The 20,908-nt window shown below is 40.5% G+C and overlaps 1 protein-coding gene across 2 annotated transcripts; it reads left to right on the top strand.

Moving 5' to 3' along the window:
- The first annotated feature begins 2,491 nt into the window (after positions 1–2,491).
- LOC311103141 (prolyl hydroxylase EGLN3-like) lies at positions 2,492–20,409 on the top strand. 2 transcript variants are annotated; one of them, XM_084144686.1, is made up of 5 exons: positions 2,492–3,073; positions 9,873–9,989; positions 19,035–19,171; positions 19,391–19,464; positions 20,116–20,409. In XM_084144686.1, exons 1-5 carry the CDS (start codon positions 2,585–2,587, stop codon positions 20,151–20,153), a joined length of 855 nt encoding a protein of 284 aa, XP_084000812.1. In that variant the 5' UTR covers positions 2,492–2,584; the 3' UTR covers positions 20,154–20,409. The 2 variants fall into 2 exon arrangements, with proteins under 2 accessions (XP_084000812.1, XP_084000813.1); XM_084144687.1 differs by lacking the exon at positions 2,492–3,073 and adding an exon at positions 3,842–4,475.
- The last annotated feature ends 499 nt before the right edge of the window (positions 20,410–20,908 follow it).

The raw sequence follows: 20,908 nt of genomic DNA, 5'->3' as shown, positions 1-20,908 counted from the left end.
CATCTTTGAACACCGCCTTTCAAAGTGTGTTGCCATATGGGGACAAAAATTGTCCGACTTGCGCCTACATGTCGACTGCATGAACTTTACATAAATCATGTGATCAAAGGTCATGACGTTTTGACTGCAGTCAACTGAACGTTTCTGCAGTTGCTATTCACGAACTTCATCCTGCAGCCATTGGCTGCATTGTTGGAGGCTCTATTCATTAGGATGTTTTTGTTTGACCTACAGGAACGTGACCAAAGACACTGACTGAAACAGGAATCAATTTTGCCGCCATTCATGTCAACCTGGACTCCGGGATAGACGTAACATAGTAAACAACATTCCGTGACACTCAAATTAGGATCATACAGTATATTACGTTTGGTATGGTATGTACTAATTTGTGGATGTCCATCATCCATTTTGTATGATATGTTATGAATTACAATTTGTACGATATGTTAGGAACAGTAGCAGTGATTGGGTAAAAACACTGAGGAAGCCAAGCCAGAAGAAAAATCCATATTACAACCAATGTGTTGTTTGCTCTATAACCTGTTAGTTCATATGCCTTGCGACCGGGATATATAGGCCTAAGGCCGAGACAATAAGAAGACACAGTGGAAGAATAAATTAAACCACCTTTGTTTCATCAAAAAAGCGGAGAGCAACCTCTGTCCAGTGAAATCCACAAAGCATATTGTATGGTCAAGCAAGTTAATGTTTCCGACATTTTTGGACTACTAAACAACTCTATATTTCGAACCATACAGTCGCGAAGAAAACAGGAGCTGCCTCCACTATTCCAACTAAAAAAGATGAAAAACAATTTAGTCCAATCAACGTCAGCTAAATATGATGTGGCTGTCCATGGTTCTGATTTCTGTGTGTGTGTGCAAGTAGAAAAAACATGTTAACTCACCTTTCTTGTAGAGAAACATCAATGCCATCCTCCTCTCTTTCATGTTGACGAAACGGTCTATCACTCTGTCATACTGTACACGCTTTTAGTTTTTGTTGTCCTAGGCTACCTGGCTAAAATGCTTGCTCGCAAGCCTAACTTCCTTTCATGGGCAACAATGAGTAAGCTAGTTAACATTAGCCAATATATCTAGCTACATATTGAACTTCCATTCACTCAGGCCAGGCGCACAATGTATGACTTTATGGTTGAATCGGAATTGCCATTATAATCATTGGCCAGTACAGAGAATTAAGTAAAACCACAAGTCCAAATCCCTATCTCCATCCATGGCTAATTTAGGAAAGGGACCATTTTAGCCTGCTAGCTAGCTAGCCAACGAAGGACAACAACACAACGAGATGCAACAATTCAAGTTAATTCTGTCAATGACGTTTTGCTTTTGATGTGATGTGATTGGTGTGAAGACAAATCCAAACTGGCTTCCCTTGACAGTTTGTTTTGGTCCACCAGGACCATTCACAGTTGAGCTCACTCAGATTAGCTCAACGCTGATTGGCTATTATTTTATACTTTTTAAATCAAGGGAGGTCAAATGCTCACTGGCTTCTGTTGCATTTAATGCTACGGGCGGCAACAATGTTATACTCTTTTTGACCAGACAGCATCAGATAGATGGGCTACACATACGCTCGGATGCTTTCTCCGGTAAGATACATTCAGCCTCTTGCAAATGTAAGGAAATTATTATATGTTTTTTTCTTGGTACATTTTTGGGGGAAGCCTGGCTTCCCTTGGCATCCATAAATACACACCACTGATTATGAATTGCAATTCATTCAATGTTACGAATTTGCAATACATATTATATGTACAAATTCCAATTCGTTGTGGCTAACACTAACGTTAGCTAGGTGTCTAACACTAGCTAGGAGTTAAGGTTAGGGTTAAGGTTAGGAGTTAGGCTAAAGGGTTAAGGTTAGCGTTAGGGGAAGGTTTAGCTAACATGCTAAGTAGTTGCAAAAAAAGTCCCTAATTAGCTCAAATGCTAAAGTTGTCCGTGATGAGATTCAAACACACACCCTTTGGGTTGCTAGATGTTAGTGTTATATGCCCACCCATCCACCTCGACCAACCAACCCTCCTTCCATTTTTGCCTTAAGTAACCTTCTGTCTTATGTAACCACACCAAATGTAACACATCATACTAATTTGAGTGTCCCGGATTTTCGTTTACTATGTTACTTCTAGTCTATGAGACCAGGCTATTCATGTAGGCTCAAGTGGTCTACAAATGAATGTGATATTTGAGACTCTCACACATTTGTGTTCAGTTTGTGTGTGATATGGCTGTTGGAGGAATGTTTATTTCAACATGATAAAGAAACACGTTTATTAACAATGACAACACTGTCATGTTGATCTGAGTCTTGCTGTTGGAAAACCACATTAGTGGCAGACTTTCGGCTGTCGCAGATGCACCTCCCCCGACTTCACTCTTCGACTTTCGACTACAGTCGGTTGCTTCAGCCTTACCACTCAAACGAGCCCACTATCAATTGAGTATACTGAGACGACAAGTAGGCCTATCAAACGGCACAGTCGGAAGATATTGGGCTACTTTAGGAAAATAACAATTAGAGGGGACTCTGTCTTCAAAGAAAAGCCCTCAAAATGAACAATATTGCAGTGGAGGGGGATGACCACAGTTTGGAAGTGTCCTCAAATGGTAAAATCACTGTTGATAATGATGACAAGTCGAGGGAGGGGGTCTTGCCGAGTAGCCTCAGAAGACCCCGCAGTTACAGGCCAAAATCTAAAGATCATAAAAGGCTTAACCCTCACAAATTAGTTTTGCGATATATTGTGCCATGTATGAATTCATATGGTCTGTGCATTGTGGACAATTTTCTCGGAAACAAAATTGGAGAGCGAGTTCTACAAGAAGTCCGACACATTCACCAAGGTGGAAAGATGCAAGACGGAGAACTTGCAGGTGGAAACTTTGGCAAAAACAAGTCCATTCGAGGTGATACAATTTCTTGGGTGGAAGGGACTGAAACAGGTTGTGAAAACCTTGGCTTTCTATTGACAAGAATGGACAAACTCGTCACGTATGCCGACGGTAAACTGGGAAACTACAACATTAAAGGGAGGCATAAGGTTAGTAGTATTTTCCCCAATCAGATCTGATTAGTATGAATGCATAATCACTCATATTAACCGAGTTAAATTATGAATGTGTTAGTTTAGGATGTATAGCCTATTCCTTAGGGCAACAGGTGGAAAAAACTGTCTATTCATATTTGATTCAATTGACCTGTTCTGTCGCCTAGAAATTGACACCATTCTATAATTATACACAATTACTGAATAATAATAAATACTTCAATAAATTATTTATATTGTGTATTTATTATTATTATTATTATTATTATTATACCCAGACACTTTTCATGGAGATGCAAATAGTCGGGGTTTGTGGCACTTTGCCATGGTCATGTTTACCTCAGTGGAGAGGAGGTGCAGCGAGCGGCTTCAAGAGGGCTACATGCGCCTGGTGGAATCCTCAATGGCGGAGGACACGCCTAACGCACGCGCACAGAAATAAACATATATATTTTTTTTATATCAATTGCATTGGAGATGTTTGTGCAACATTTTTTATCTACTTATCATTAGCCCAATGAAAAACAAAATTTTAAAGGATCACTTTACTTTGACGCCCAAAATAAAATGAGGGATGTTCATCGTTTATCCTTTGTCCGTACTTATGTTTAATTGTGCACATAGAATAACATGCTTTTATATAGTCTTGCTTATATAATAATCTGTGATCGTGCGTAGGCGTTCTGAGTCAGTTCAATAGAATGAATGACAGTCCTTGCTTCCCTCCGCCCCACTAGTGCTACAACACATCTTGCACGTTCCGTATTTATATCTAGGTGCCTCATTCGCTGCTTGTTTCTACTTTGGAGTTTAGAGTTGCTGCAGAACATAACTCTTCTGCAGAAAACAATTGTGACATTTCCTCTCTTAAGAATTGAATCTAGTCGTTTCTGAGAGCGAGTAGGGTTGCATTGTTGAGAAATATTTATCAGTGATCCATACCCTTATGCACTGACATTATCTTGCAGTTGTGGTAACATAATTTTAGGAGCTGATTTAAGCTGAATTAAATTACTGATAAATCGTCAAAATGCCACTTCTGCAACATGTAATGGACGCAGAGTTGGAGCGGTTAGCCATGGACCAGATTGTCCCATCTCTACTGGACCAAGGATTATTTTACGTGGACAACTTTCTAGGAGAATTGGTTGGGCACTTTGTTTTGAACCAAGTGAAAGAGATGCACAACTCTGGAGTTCTGCAGGATGGACAGCTGGCTGGTCCTTGCCCGAGTTCTGGGGTCTCCAAAAGGAACATTAGAGGAGATAAGATAGCCTGGGTCAATGGCGGTGAAAGGGGGTGCGAGGCTATTCACCTCCTTCTTACATTAATCGATAAATTGGTTTCTCTTTGCATCGGCCGACTTGGAAAAAGTATAATTCGAGAAAGATCTAAGGTAAGTTGTGCGACAGTTGTGCGTAAATTGCGCGTGTCCATGGTGTTTGAGGGGGGTCACTGTTTTGACGACACAGAGATAATTTAGTAGGCCTGTACAGTACTATATTACTATATACTCTACAGTTGTGGACACACCTCTAAACGTATTGTTCATGGAAGAAATATGTATATTGTTATTACATGACCTAAACTTTATACAACATGTTAGTGTCACGGTTTCGGCCGAGGCTGCTCCTCCTCCTTGTTCGGGCAGGTTTCGGCGGTCGTCGTCCCCGGAGTACTAGCTGCCACCGATCTATGTTTCATGGTCGTTTGGTTTTGTCTTGATGTTGTACACCTGTGTCTAGTTAGTCCTCGTTAGTGTCCTATTTAGTTCTCGTTGGGTGTTGTGTGTGATTGCTCCTCTGTTTGGTGTTCTGAGCTACGTATCTTCCCTCCGTTGTTTGGCGAGGTTTTCGCACATGTTAGTGCGCCTTTTGTTTGACGCCTGTGTGCGCCTTTATTTCGCCTCCGGGCTTATGGTTCTCGTGTATTACGTGAATAACTCACTAAAGTCTTTTGGACTAAGCTTCTGCGTCCTGCGCTTGATTCCTGCACCACACCCACCTTCAGCACCCCTGACAGAATCACACACCACACCCAACACACACAACGAGAACTAAATAGGACACTAACGAGGACTAACTAGACACAGGTGTACAACATCAAGACAAAACCAAACGAACATGAAACATAGATCGGTGGCAGCTAGTACTCCGGGGACGACGACCGCCGAAACCTGCCCGAACAAGGAGGAGGAGCAGCCTCGGCCGAAACCGTGACAGTTAGACTCTGGCCTAGGTCTATATGATATTCTTAGAAATGTACTGTTTATATATAAGGGGTTAAAACAAGTAAAATGTAAAGTTGTAATGTCATGTGCACAAATACAGTGAAATGCCTTTCTTGCAAGCTTTAAACCCAACAATGCAGTAATCAATATCAAACAAAAAATAACATAAGGTAAAACAAAAACACACAATAAATAAAAATAAGAAATAAGAAGAACATGAGAAGTAAGAAAGCTATACTGTATACAGGGTCAGTTCCAATACTATATTTACAATGTGCGGGGATACTGGAGTGATAGAGGTAATAATAATAATAATATAATATGCCATTTAGCAGACGCTTTTATCCAAAGCGACTTACAGTCATGCGTGCATACATTTTTGTGTATGGGTGGTCCCGGGGATCGAACCCACTACCTTGGCGTTACAAGCGCCGTGCTCTACCAATTGAGCTACAAAGGACCACATTGAGCTACAAAGGACCACAAACATACATATACTACATGACCAAAAGTATGTGGGCACCTGCTTGTCGAACATTTCATTCCAAAATCATGGGCATTAATATGGAGTTGGTCCACCCTTTGCTGCTATAACAGCCTACACTCTTCTGGGAAGGCTTTCCACTAGATATTGGAACATTGCAACAGGGATTTGTTTCCATTCAGCCACAAGAGCATTAGTGAAGTCGAGCACTGATGTTGGGCGATTAGGCCTGGCTTGCAGTCAGAGTTCTAAATCATCCCAAAGGTGTTCGATGGGGTTTAGGTCAGGGCTCTGTGCAGGCCAGTTAAGTTCTTCCACACCGATCATGACAAACCATTTCTGTATGGACCTCGCTTTGTGCACAGGGCATTGTCATGCTGAAACAGGAAAGGGCCTTCCCCAAACTATTGCCACAAAGTTGGAAGCACAGAATCATCTAGAATGTCATTGTATGCTGTAGCGTTACGTTTTCCCTTCACTGGAACTAAGGAGCCTGAACCATGATAAACAGCCACAGACCATTATTCCTCCTCCACCAAACTTTACAGTTGGCACTATGCATTGGGGCTGGTAGTGTTCTCCTGGCATCCACCAAACCCAGATTCGTCCTTCAGACTGCCTGATGGTGAAGAGTGATTCATCACTCCAGAGATCGCGTTTCCACTGCTCCAGAGTCCAATGGCGGCAAGCTTTACACCACTCCAGTTGACGCTTGACATTGCGCATGGTGATCTTAGGCTTGTGTGCGGCTGCTCAGCCATGGAAACCCATTTCATGAAGCTCCCGACTAACAGTTATTGTGCTGACGTTGCTTCCAGAGGCAGTTTGAAACTCAGTAGTGAGTGTTGCAACCGAGGACAGACTCGCCGGTCCCGTTCTGTGAGCTTGTGTGGCCTACCACTTCACGGCTGAGTCATTGTTGCTCCTAGACATTTCCACTTCACAATAACAGCACTTACAGTTGACAGGGGCAGCTCTAGCAGGGCAGAAATTTGACAAACTGACTTGTTGGAAAGGTAGCATCCTATGACGGTGCCACGAAAGTCACTGAGCTCTTCAGTGAGGCCATTCTACTGCCAATGTTTGTCTATGGAGATTGCATGGCTGTGTGCTCGATTTTATACACCTGTCAGCAATGGGTGTGGCTGAAATAGCCGAATTCACTGATTTGAAGGGGTGTCTACATACTTTTGTATATATAGTGTATGTATAGGGGTAAGGTGACTTGGCATCAGGATATATGATAAACAGAGTAGCAGCAGCGTAAATGATGACTGTATGTGAGTGCGTGTGTAGAGTCAGTATAAATGTGTGTGCATATGAAGTGAGTGAGTAAGTGTGTGTGTGTGTGTGTGTTGGAGTGTCAGTGTGCGTGAGTGTGTAGAGTCCTGTGAGTGTGCATAGAGACAGTGCAGTAAAATACAAGGGTCAACTCAGATAGTCCATGTAGCCATTTTGTTAGCTATTTAGCAGTCTTATGGATTGGGGATATAAGCCTGTTCAGGAGCCTGTTGGTGTCAGACTTGACGTTTGCCATGCGAAAGCAGAGAGAGCAGTCTATGGCTAGGGTGACTGGAGTCTTCAACAATTTTTTGGGCCTTCCTTTCAACCCACCTGATATAGAGGTCCTGGATGGCAGGGAGCTCGGCCCCAGTGATGTACTGGGATGTCCGCAACCAGTCAAGATGCTCTCAATGGTGCAGCTGTATAACTTTTTGAGGATTTGAGGTCCCATGAGGTCTTCACGACCGTGCGCGTGTGTTGACCATTTTAAGTCCTTAGTGATTTGGACACAGAGGAACCTCTCGACCCGCTCCACTGCAGCCCCGTCAATGTAAAACACAACTATTGAGCTATATGGATTTTTATGTCCTAATATTCTATTTTATTCTATTCTGTTCTATTTATTTAAGAGTTGGCCTATGCATTCTGAAATATATACTGTTTTAATGCATATCAGTCAACTTTTTAAAATGTTGACAGTGTACTTTGGATAGCCACCATTTTGTGTATTTATTACTCCCCTTTTTATCATCATACATTTATAATAATTGTGAGCCTCAAAGTGTAGGTTTACAGGTGGACCAATTGCTTACGTACTGTAAACATACTTCATTACACATTTTGCAGGGCTTTGTAAAGTGTTATTGCATAGAGCCATGACAATCCCACAATCTACTCACAATAACTTTGATCTTATATGCAGTCAACAAGTAACACGTGATGCAATCACACACACGTATGTTGTGCTGAGTGCAGTGCAGGTTATGGGTGGTACGTGACTCCTCACACTGCCTATAGCTGTTTGTACTCTCAGAAAGCCAGAGTTTAAGCAGGAAATAGCGTGTGAACACTACACCACAATGCAATACACCAAACTTGGCCATAGAGTCAGTCAGTACTGCACATCCCCTCACCACCCACAGCCCAACACCACCTAGGGAGAGGGAGAGAGAGAGGGAGAGGAATACACAGAGGGAGGGAGAGTGATAGCGAGGGACATAGAGGGAGGTAGAGGGAGAGAGAGGGAGATGGGGTGAGAGAGGGAGAGGGAGCGCGAGAGGGAGGGAGAGGGAGAGAGAGAGGGAGAGAGGGAGAGGGAGCGAGAGAGGGAGGGAGAGGGAGAGGGAGAGGGAGAGGGAGAGAGAGGGAGCGAGAGAGGGAGGGAGAGGGAGAGAGATGGATGAGAGAGGGAGAGGGAGCGAGAGAGGGAGGGAGAGAGAGAGAGAGAGAGAGAGGGAGAGCGAGGGAGGGAGAGAGAGGGAGAGAGAGAGGGAGAGGAATACACAGAGGGAAGGAGAGCGATAGCGAGGGACAGAGAGGGAGAGAGAGGGAGATGGGGTGAGAGAGAGAGAAAGAGAATGAGAGGGAGAGGGAGAGAGGCCTGTAGACCTAGCAGTGCTATGTTGAGTCTGCTGGCTCATGCTGTACACGTAGCACTGTCATTAAACCTTCAACAGCCTGGCAGCCTGCCAGCTCTGCTCTGTGTGGACTTCCCACTCCTTTCTCTTGCTTCATATGTTTTTGCTCTTCTTTGACAACACTGTGTACGTGCGTACATGCCCCCACTGTAGACAGTAAACACTGGGTGCGTCATAGTACTCCTTTCCTCAGTATGTGCCGACAGGAAATATGCTGCTGTGCAAATAAACTAAAGGATCACTTTATCAGATAAGACCCTTGTGATGTTGCTCCAGAAGAGTGATTCTATTACAGCTTTATTATATAGGTGTGTGCATAGTAGTGATCGTTCAACATTCAAAGGAGATGAATAGTTAAAGGAATAGTCTAAAGGTTGCTGTGAAATTGATAGGTTGCTGGCATGACACGATTCCAATGCTATCTTTATGGTCATCCTATTATTCTTTTGTTTCCGTGTCTGCGGATATTCTTCCTTCAGGAACCTAATATGGACTCTCCCTGGAGAAACGGAAAATCCCAGGATAAGAAGAAGCGTTTATTTCCAAAACGCTATATCTATCTATTAAACAAATAAATCCTTGTCCGATTACGTTCCTTCGTGTCTACAAGTACTAGCCTTAAAATGTGTCCCATATCTGATGCCCAAATCAAATGTTACATGACAGAATGTTGCTTGGCCTCTAGCAAACCCTCTATCTGACCCAACGTGTCCATCCCTGGTCGTAACCACGTCTTTATTCGCTTTGCTTTGAGTGCTTTTCTTTACTTTCTTATCACAAGATCGATTACCACAGTTTGGTTAATTGTGCTTCCTTGGATGCTGACTGAATGCACGTAGGCCAGTCCTGCTGAAGCCACAACGCTCCCTCCCAAAGCAACGCTTACAGGAAATGATCTGCAACCAAGATATTAACCCATAAATGTCTTCATGTTACATTTTTATCTCTGATTTGCAGAAACTATTTCTGTATTCTTAGAATATAGTCAAGGCATTTCCACAAATATTTTCTCACAAAAAAGGCTTCTGTAATGGTGTACACTACAGTTATCGTGTCACATATTATCATGATTAATGATGATCAGCATCAAGGATACAAAATCTAATGTGTAACAGACTGAGAACTTATATGTTTTCTTTTGTGTTTTGTCTGTTTCAGGCGATGGTGGCGTGTTATCCAGGAAATGGGACAGGATATGTGAAACATGTGGACAATCCCAACGCTGACGGTCGCTGTATCACCTGTATCTACTACCTCAACAAAAACTGGAACCCCGTGAGCTGCAGATTTATGACATATTTATTACATATTATTGCATATATTTAATTTAGGGAAGAAGTAGAGTGTGCTCAACCAACGTGAGTAGAGGTGCAGCCTAAAAATGTGTAGACATCATTGGACAGGAAAAGGCGCAACGCTCACTCACCATTAAAAATTATTCGTTTTATTTCTACAAGTTAAAAAAATAGATGTTTCGGCTTTCAATGGCCTTCTTCAGTATCTGAAGAAGGTGAATGATGACCGAAACGTCTACCTTTTAAACTTGTCTAATAAAACTAAGAATGACCTTTACGGAACAAATAATGATGATTCACACTTTGACAATATATATAATAAATTATCAACCCTGAAAGCAATACAAGACTCTATTATTATGGTGGGAGATTATAATACTGTTTTAAATAGCTCAATGGACCGTAAAGGAAATCACACTACAAACTATCACCCTCATGCTCTTAAGGAAATCATGAATGTCATGGATACATTAAAATTAGTAGATATATGGAGGCTTAAATATCCTGACCTAGTGAGATATACATGGCGGAGACTCAATCAAGCTAGTCGTCTTGACTTCCAAAAGTTTAAAAAGTGTTGATAGGGGACAGAATGCGGTCGGACCATCATATAATTGTCAGAGGCGACGTGTATGCGGTGAGTGAAGTCAAGCGCAGGACACAGAGATACTAGCAGACGTACTTTACTAAATGTAAAGAACATGCAAAAACCAAAACCTCCTAACAGGGAGGAAAACAAATACACGAATACGACAAACAGCAATGCCGATACAGCCTAGACACAAAACAATAACACACAATTACCAAACGAGAGACATGGGTAAATCTAGGGACTACAATCAAACATAATAGCAAACAGGTGTAACCACTCAAGACAGAACAAGACAAACACCGAAACATCGATCGGCAGTAGCTAGTACTCCGGGGACGACGAACGCCGAAGCCTGCCCGAGCAAGGAGGAGGAGCAGCCTTGGCAGAATCCGTGACAATAATTGGCATATACATTACTCTTAGTGAATTTCCAAGTGGGCGAGGATATTGGAAATTTAATCTAAGCCTATTGGATGATAACTTGTTTCTAACAAGGACAGAGGAATTTATAACTGATTTTTTCAGACATAACATAGGTACAGCAAATCCCCTTATTGTATGGGACACTTTTAAATGTGCCTTTAGAGGCCATGCAATTTAGTACTTAAAAACAAAAGCAGTTTAGGTCAAAAGAGTCAATACTAACAAAGGAAATAGAAGGTCTAACAGAACAGATAGATAGCAATAAAAACTGTAACATAGAGGCTCAGAATAAATGAGAGGAAAAACAAAAAGAAATTGAGAAACTTATTCATAGCAGACTTTGAAAAGGCATTATATAAAGTACGACTGGAGTTTATATATAAATGCCTGGAGCGTTTCAATTTTGGAGAATCTCTTAGAAAATGGGTTAAACTCATGTATAGTAACCGTAGGTATAAAATAGTAAATAATGGCTATTTCTCTGAAAGTTTTAAACTGTCAAGAGGAGTAAAACAAGGTTGTCCACTATTGGCATATCTATTTATTATGGCCATCAAAATGTTAGCTATTAAAATCAGATCCAACAATAATATCAAGGGATTAGAAATCCAGGGTTTAAATCCACAACTTGAATCCCTCCACAGCCTCATAGAGGATCTAGATACATTTTCTAACCTCTCTGGATTACAACCAAATTATGATAAATGTACTATATTATGTATTGGATCACTAAAAAATAAAAATTTTACATTACCATGTAGTTTACCAATAAAATGGTCTGATGGTGATGTGGATATACTCGGAATACATATCCCAAATGAAATAAATGATCTCACTCCAATACATTTTAATAGAAAGTTAGCAAAAATAGGTAAGATCTTGCTACCATGGAAAGGTAAATACCTGTCTATTTGTGGAAAAATCATCCTGATTAATTAACTCTTTAGTATTATCGCAGTTTAGCTACTTGCTTATGGTATTGCCTACGCCTAGCGAACAGTTCTTTAAATTATATGTGAAAAAAATATTCCATTTTATTTGGAACGGCAAGCCAGACAAAATTAAACGGGCCTATTTATATAATGAATATGAATTCGGAGGACATAAATGATTCAATATTACAGCATTAGACCTATCACTAAAAGCTTCAGTCATTCAAAAGTTATACTTAAATCCGAACTGGTTCTCTAGTAAAGATTTTCTCACCCCATGTTCAAGAATGGCCTTTTTCCCTTTATTCAAATTACAACCTCTCACTTTCAGTTATTTGAAAAGGAAATAATCTCCCAAATATCACTATTTCTAAAACAAGCCATAGAAAGTTGGTTGCAATTTCAATTTAATCTTCCAGAAACAACAGAACAAATAATGCAACAAATATTGTGGTTAAACTCAAATATACTAATTGATAAAAAGCCAGTATTTTTTGAGAAAATGTTTAAAAAAGGTATAATCTTTGTAAATGATATCATAGGTAGGACTGGTGGAGTTATGTCGCACATGCAGCTAACAAAAACATATGGAAATGTCTGCTCTACCCAAAATTACAACCAAATAATTGCAGCATTACCGCAAAAATGGAAGAAGAAAGTGTAAGGGGGAAAAAAGTAAGGAACTTGTCTGTCGGCCCTGCATTAAAAAACAGAATTGGTTAAAGAAAATTGTGATAAATAAAAATATATACCAGTTTCATTTAAAAATTGACAGCCGTGCCATATAGATTGCAAAATAGTTGGGAAGAGATTTTTGACGTATCGATTCCATGGCATAGTGTTTATGAACTGATACGCAAAACGATGCCGGATTCAAAACTTATAATTTTTCTATGTCAATTATTATACAAAATTCTTGCTACCAATAGAATGTTATTTATATGGGGGATACAATCTTCCCAGCTCTGCAGATTTCGCTGTGTTTTTGTACCGTCCATTTGTGGCTTGTTTTTGGTCACAGGTCAAGGAATGGCTGAAAGATTGCAATATTTACCTGGAGCTAACCCTGTAGATAGCACTACTGGGTGATCTGAAAAGTCATAGTCAATCGATCAATAATATAATAATACTTTTAGCAAAAATGTTTATTTTCAATTTACAATCTGTAGAAACAATGAGAATAGAAGGGTTCAGAACTTTTGTGAAACATCACAGTACAGTTGAAAAATATATGGCAAATAGAAATCCAATATGGATGGTGTTAAGAGATAGATGGGAGGTGTTGAATGGAGCTGAAGGATGGGACTAATAACAACTAACAACAGCTAATAACAGCAATATAATTAATGTAGGGCATGCTGTGTCCATAATAAGTATATAGGTTATAGGTTGAGAGCTTTTGTGAAGGAGCACAGTTGGAGAGATATGGCATATAGAAGCAAACCGGATGGACATCATGAAAATGAACGGAGAGGTTGAGGAAGTTTACATTTGAGTCATTTAGCAGACGCTCTTATCCAGAGCGACTTAGTGAGTGCATAAATTTTTTTTCATACTGGTGCCCCGTGGGAAACGAACCCACAACCCTGGCGTTGCAAACGCCATGCTCTACCAACTGAGCTACACGGAACTTTCAGAAAATATAATTATTGTAAAATTGACTGTGTCCATAAAATGTATATAGTATGTACAGTTAAAGTCGGAAGTTTACATGCACTTATTTTGGAGTCATTAAAACGTTTTCAACCACTCCAGAAATTTCTTGTTAACAAACTATAGTTTTAGCAAGTCGGTTAGGACATCTACTTTGTGCATGACACAAGTAATTTTTCCAACAATTGTTTACAGACAGATTATTTCACTTATAATTCACTGTATCACAATTCCAGTGGGTCAGAAGTTTACATACACTAAGTTGACTGTGCCTTTAAACAGCTTGGAAAATTCCAGAAAATTATGTCATGGCTTTAGAAGCTTCTGATAGGCTAACTGACATCATTTCAGTCAATTGGAGGTGTATCTGTGCCTCTTTGCTTGACATCATGGGAAAATCAAAAGAAATCAGCCAAGACCTCTGAAAAAAATTTGTAGACCTCCACAAGTCTGGTTCATCCCTGGGAGCAATTTCCAAATGCCTGAAGGTACCACGTTCATCTGTACAAACAATAGTACGCAAGTATAAACACCATGGAACCAAGCAGCCGTCATACCGCTCAGGAAGGAGACGCGTTCTGTCTCCTAGAGATGAACGTACTTTGGTGTGAAATGTGCAAATCAATCCCAGAACAACAGCAAAGGACCTTGTGAAGATGCTGGAGGAAACAGGTACAAAAGTATCTATATCCACAGTAAAATGAGTCCTATATCGACATAACCTGAAAGGCCGCTCAGCAAGGAAGAAGCCACTGCTCCCAAAACCGCCATAAAAAAGCCAGACTACGGTTTGCAACTGCACATGGGGACAAAGATCGTACTTTTTGGAGAAATTTCCTCTGGTCTGATGAAACAAAAATAGAACTGTTTGGCCATAATGACCATCGTTATGTTTGGAGGAAAAAGGGGAACGCTTGCAAGCTGAAGAACACCATCCCAACCGTGAAGCACGGGGGTGGCAGCATCATGCTGTGGGGGTGCTTTGCTGCAGGAGGGACTGGTGCACTTCACAAAATAGATGGCATAATGAGGAAGGAAAATTATGTGGATATATTGAAGCAACATCTCAAGACATCAGTCAGGCAGTTAAAGCTTTGTCGCAAATGGGTCTTCCAAATGAACAGTGACCCCAAGCATACTTCCAAAGTTGTGGCAAAATGTCTTAAGGACAACAAAGTCAAGGTATTGGAGTGGCCATCACAAAGCCCTGACCTCAATCCTATAGAACATTTTTGGGCAGAACTGAAAAAGCGTGTGCGAGCAAGGAGGCCTACAAACCTGACTCAGTTACACCAGCTCTGTCAGGAAGAATGAGCCAAAATTCACCCAACTTATTGTGGGAAGCTTGTGGAAGGCTACCCGAAACGTTTCACACAAGTTAAACAATTTAAAGGCAATGCTACCAAATACTAATTTAGTGTATGTAAACTTCTGACCCACTGAGAATGTGATGAAAGAAATATAAGCTGAAATAAATAATTATCTCTACTATTATTCTGACATTTCACATTCTTAAAATAAAGTGGTGATCCTAACTGACCTAACACAGGTTATTTTTACTAGGATGAAATGTCAGGAAAAACTGAGTTTAAATGTATTTGGCTAAGATGTATGTAAAGTTCTAACTTCAACTGTGTAAGCTGGAAGTAGAGGCCTAAGCGTTGTTGTTCACTAGTTTACTCCAATTAGGGATTGGGTGGTGGGGTTGGAAAGTAATAAAGGGAAATCTATATATTTTTAAAGGATATGTATATATATGTATGTGTATGTATGTATATGTATGTATATGTATATATGTGTATGTTTATATGTATATATATGTGTATGTATGTATATATATATATATATATATATATATATACATTGAGGGAAAAAATAATTTGATCCCCTGCTGATTTTGTACGTTTGCCCACGGACAAAGACATGATCAGTCTATAATTTTAATGGTAGGTTTATTTGAACAGTGAGAGACAGAATAACAACAAAAAAATCCATGTCAAAAATGTTATAAATTGATTTGCATTTTAATGAGGGAAATAAGTATTTGACCCCTCTGCAAAACATGACATACTACTTGGTGGCAAAACCCTTGTTGGCAATCACAGAGGTCAGACGTTTCTTGTAGTTGGCCACCAGGTTTGCATACATCTCAGGAGGGATTTTGTCCCACTCCTCTTTGCAGATCTTCTCCAAGTCATTAAGGTTTCGAGGCTGATGTTTGGCAACTCGAACCTTCAGCTCCCTCCACAGATTTTCTATGGGATCAAGGTCTGGAGACTGGCTAGGCCACTCCAGGACCTTAATGTGCCTCTTCTTGAGCCACTCCTTTGTTGCCTTGGCCGTGTGTTTTGGGTCATTGTCATGCTGGAATACCCATCCACGACCCATTTTCAATGCCCTGGCTGAGGGAAGGAGGTTCTCACCCAAGATTTGACGGTACATGGCCCCGTCCATCGTCCCTTTGATGCGGTGAAGTTGTCCTGTCCCCTTAGCAGAAAAACACCCCCAAAGCATAATGTTTCCACCTCCATGTTTGACGGTGGGGATGGTGTTTTTGGGGTCATAGGCAGCATTCCTCCAAACACGGCGAGTTGAGTTGATGGCAAAGAGCTCTATTTTGGTCTCATCTGACCACAACACTTTCACCCAGTTCTCCTCTGAATCATTCAGATGTTCATTGGCAAACTTCAGACGGGCCTGGACATGCGCTGGCTTGAGCAGGGGGACCTTGCGTGCGCTGCAGGATTTTAATCCATGACGGCGTAGTGTGTTACTAATGGTTTTCTTTGAGACTGTGGTCCCAGCTCTCTTCAGGTCATTGACCAGGTCCTGCTGTGTAGTTCTGGGCTGATCCCTCACCTTCCTCATGATCATTGATGCCCCACGAGGTGAGATCTTGCATGGAGCCCCAGACCGAGGGTGATTGACCGTCATCTTGAACTTCTTCCATTTTCTAATAATTGCGCCAACAGTTGTTGCCTTCTCACCAAGCTGCTGGCCTATTGTCCTGTAGCCCATCCCAGCCTTGTGCAGGTCTACAATTTTATCCCTGATGTCCTTACACAGCTCTCTGGTCTTGGCCATTGTGGAGAGGTTGGAGTCTGTTTGATTGAGTGTGTGGACAGGTGTCTTTTATACAGGTAACGAGTTCAAACAGTTGCAGTTAATACAGGTAATGAGTGGTGATTAGGAGGCCTTCTTAAAGAAAAACTAACAGGTCTGTGAGAGCCGGAATTCTTACTGGTTGGTAGGTGATCAAATACTTATGTCATGCAATAAAATGCAAATTAATTACTTAAAAATCATACAATGTGATTTTCTGGATTTTTGTTTTAGATTCCGTCTCTCACAGTTGAAGTGTACCTATGATAACAATTACAGACCTCAACATGCTTTGTAAGTAGGAAAACCTGCAAAATCGGCAGTGTATCAAATACTTGTTCTCCCCACTGTATATACAGTGCTATGAAAAAGTATTTGCCCCCTTTCTAATGTTCTCTACTTTTGCATATTTGTGATACTGAATGTTATCAGATCTTCAACCAAAACCTAATATTAGATAAAGGGAACATAAGTGAACAAATAACACAACAATTACATATCTATTTCATTTATTTCATCAACAAAGTTATGCAACACCCAATTCCCCTGTGTGAAAAGTAATTGCCCCCTTACACTCAATAACTGGTTGTGCCACCTTTAGCTGCAATGACTCCAACCAAATGCTTCCTGTAGTTGTTGATCAGTCTCTCACGTTGCTGTGGAGGAATTTTGGCCCACTCTTCCATGCAGAACTGCTTTAACTCAGTGACGTGTGGGTTTTCAAGCATGAACTGCTCGTTTCAAGTCCTGCCACAACATCTCAGTTGGGATTAGGTCTGTCTGGACTTTGACTAGGCCATTCCAAAACTTCCAATTTGTTGCTTTTTAGTGTCACACCCTGGCTCTGGGACTCTATATGTTGAGCCAGGGTGTGTTCATTCATTGTGTTATATTTCTATGTTGGGGGTTCTAGTTCTTCTGTTTCTTTGTTGGCCTGAGTGACTCCCAATCAGAGGCAACGAGTGTCAGCTGTGGCTGGTTGTCTCTGATTGGGAGCCATATTTAAACTGTCTGTTTTTCCCTTGGTGTTTGTGGGTTTTTGTTCCTGTTGGTTTGTTCCGTTTTGGTTGTGCTAAACCTAGGATGACATGGTTCCAGTAATGCCTGGCGAAAAACAAACTCTGCATTCCACAGTAAGAACATCATACCAAAGGTCAAGCATGGTGGTGGTGGTGTGATGGTTTGGGGATGCTTTGCTGTCTCAGGACCTGGACGACTTGCCTTAATAGAAGGAACCATGAATTCTTCTCAGTGTCAGAGAATTCTACAGGAGAATGTCAGACCATCCGTCTGTGAGCTGAAGCTGAAGCGCAACTGGGTCATGCAGCAAGACAATGATCCAAAACCCACAATCAAGTCTACATGAAAATTGCTAAAAAGCAACAAATTGGAAGTTTTGGAATGGCCTAGTCAAAGTCCAGACCTAATCCCAATTGAGATGTTGTGGCAGGACTTGAAACGAGCAGTTCATGCTTGAAAACCCACACGTCACTGAGTTAAAGCAGTTCTGCATGGAAGAGTGGGCCAAAATTCCTCCATAGCGACGTGAGAGACTGATCAACAACTACAGGAAGCATTTGGTTGGAGTCATTGCAGCTAAAGGTGGCACAACCAGTTATTGAGTGTAAGGGGGCAATTACTTTTCACACAGGGGAATTGGGTGTTGCATAACTTTGTTGATGAAATAAATGAAATAAATATGTAATTGTTGTGTTATTTGTTCACTTATGTTCCCTTTATCTAATATTAGGTTTTGGTTGAAGATCTGATAACATTCAGTATCACAAATATGCAAAAGTAGAGAAAATTAGAAAGGGGGCAAATACTTTTTCATAGCACTGTATATTTGCGAGAGAGAAAAACATGGTGGATTGGAAGTGATGCAGACAATTACATTGATGGAAGTTACAATCTATCTGCAATATTAAAGCTGATCTACCCCCCTAAAAAAAACATGGTGAGTGAGCGCTGCGCCTTTTCCTGTCCAATTATATATTTATTTTCGTACAAATTCTTATTACATTTTATTTATTTTTACCTATGGAATACACGCAATCACCCACAGTCCATTCAGATTACAGTTAGGTTTTCAAGACAGTCACTGTATTGTCTATTTAATTGTTTGGTTCCCTTTATAACATCAGGATTCTTGTCATATTTAAGGTTTATTTTTTAGAGACTATGAAAATGTGAGATATTTCCATACACCGCTGGTTGGAAAACCCCCTCTGGCTTATGATCTTTGTAAATTGCAGAGCCTCTTAGGGCTCAACGTGTTCTTCTGTAAAGCTGAAATAAACTATGGGTCTTCGTTATTTTGCAGGAACATGGCGGAATTCTTCGCATTTTTCCCGAGGGCAAATCCTACGTTGCAGATGTTGAGCCCCTGTTTGACAGACTGCTGTTCTTTTGGTCAGATAGAAGGAATCCACATGAGGTGCAGCCTTCATATGCAACAAGGTCTGTTTGATGCAACGTACTGTTATTATACAGATAATTATTCTGTTCATTCATATGCAAAAAGGTCTGAATCTGCTGTTGAATGTATCATACTGTTATTATTATACAGACAACATTTCTCTGTACATTTTCTTGACACTGTTAGATTTTCATAAAATGCTAAAGAAGATGTAATGTAATTATGTAATAATAATAATTCAGAATGTTGCTTTGTTCCAGATATGCTATAACCGTGTGGTATTTCGATTCAGTAGAAAGGACAGAAGCAAAGAGACGGTTTAGAGACTTAACAGGTACATTTCTTCATTGGAATATTTAACTTACATCTATGTGTAAACAAATACATTCGGTAATGCTTTACATTAAGTTGCTCTTAATCCTGTATAGTAACATTGTAATTACAACAGTCAGGTTAACTGTCATCAGGTTACAACATGTATCCTAATGTAACCTAATCCTTGAAGCTAGAATTCTTAGTCGCTACATTTTCAGATGTATAGATTAATCATATACACCCATTGATTCTTGAAGAATATAACAAATAAATGCCTCATTAGCTTAGTTCAACTGTCGTACCCCATCAGAACCCAAATATAAGCTTGTTTTACTCCTATACTTGTAAACAATGTAAATGTAAACACACACTGTATAGCCTCAAAACATGGTTAAGGGCTCAAGGGCTCTATTCATTCTGTAAAGCTGAAGCGTTACAGATTCTGCGATAGAAATGTAAAGGTGATTTCCGATTGAGCCAACATATGCAGCGTTTACCGTGAATGCAGTCTCCGCTAAAACGGGAACATTGCCTTTAAATTTCAATCACGTTGTAAAGCTGAACTTCTGCGATGCGTATTGAATAGAGCCCTAAAACTATAATTGATAGTGACCGCTATGTTATTGTTTCAATTAAGGATTCTAGCTTTAATGGCATTCATCTATTTCAGCCTCCACCCAAGATCTGGACGGAAGCACTACTCCCTGAACTTTGACCTTATAAGAGACTCCATCCTGTGTGACACAATACAACACTGGATCCCTAATCCTTTGTGCTGACATGGGCTGACAGAGTTTTCATGCTTTGGTCTGATCACTGTTTGGACTGTGCTGTGGTACCTCTTCTAAACGCTACAAAGAAGTTGAAAGCTACAAAGATGTGTAGTTGTGGTAGATGATAAGAAGATATATGTTAATGGATTTGTGCATATATTTAGAAATAAAATGATTTGCTGCTCTTTCAATATCAGTGGTACTCATCATTGTTTTTAAACCTAAGTGTCCTGAATCAACCCAAATAATACTGTACTACTTCCTGAAATGTCTTTATAGAATGTAGTTAAAAAGTGTAGTTGGGTTCAAATCAACTGAATTCCCTCATTTAACTACTGCTGTTCTAAAATAATTGTTTACCAGTTCATGCATGCCGGTTTGTTGTATTGTTCCGTTTCAGTCAGGTAGACAGAGAGAGAGAGAGAGAGAGAGAGAGAGAGAGAGAGAGAGAGAGAGCGAGAGAGAGGGTGTGTGTGTGTGTGCATGTTCACGTGCACGCATGTGTGTATTATACAATTTGGCCCATCTAGAATTAAAATGTGTGCATGTAAATCTTGAACAGTAAAGATTAATTGAGGTGACAATGTCATGTTGAAAAACACTAAGGCCTAGATTCAATCAGATCAAGCATTAACCGGCGATAGCCAACACCCGCATAGCTGAGGTTTGGCGGTGTCGGAGGTGGAACTG

This window comes from Coregonus lavaretus (assembly GCF_964263955.1).
Source record: "Coregonus lavaretus genome assembly, chromosome: 27".
Classification (NCBI taxonomy): domain Eukaryota; kingdom Metazoa; phylum Chordata; class Actinopteri; order Salmoniformes; family Salmonidae; genus Coregonus; species Coregonus lavaretus.
This window is presented reverse-complemented; position numbering and strand designations above follow the sequence as displayed.

Coding starts and splice junctions, on each gene's coding strand:
- LOC311103141 (XM_084144686.1), top strand. CDS start 2,585: ATGAACAATATTGCAGTGGAGGGGGATGACCACAGTTTGGAAGTGTCC. Junction 9,990..19,034: donor TCAACAAAAACTGGAACCCC/GTGAGCTGCAGA, acceptor GTTATTTTGCAG/GAACATGGCGGAATTCTTCG. Junction 19,172..19,390: donor CAGCCTTCATATGCAACAAG/GTCTGTTTGATG, acceptor GCTTTGTTCCAG/ATATGCTATAACCGTGTGGT.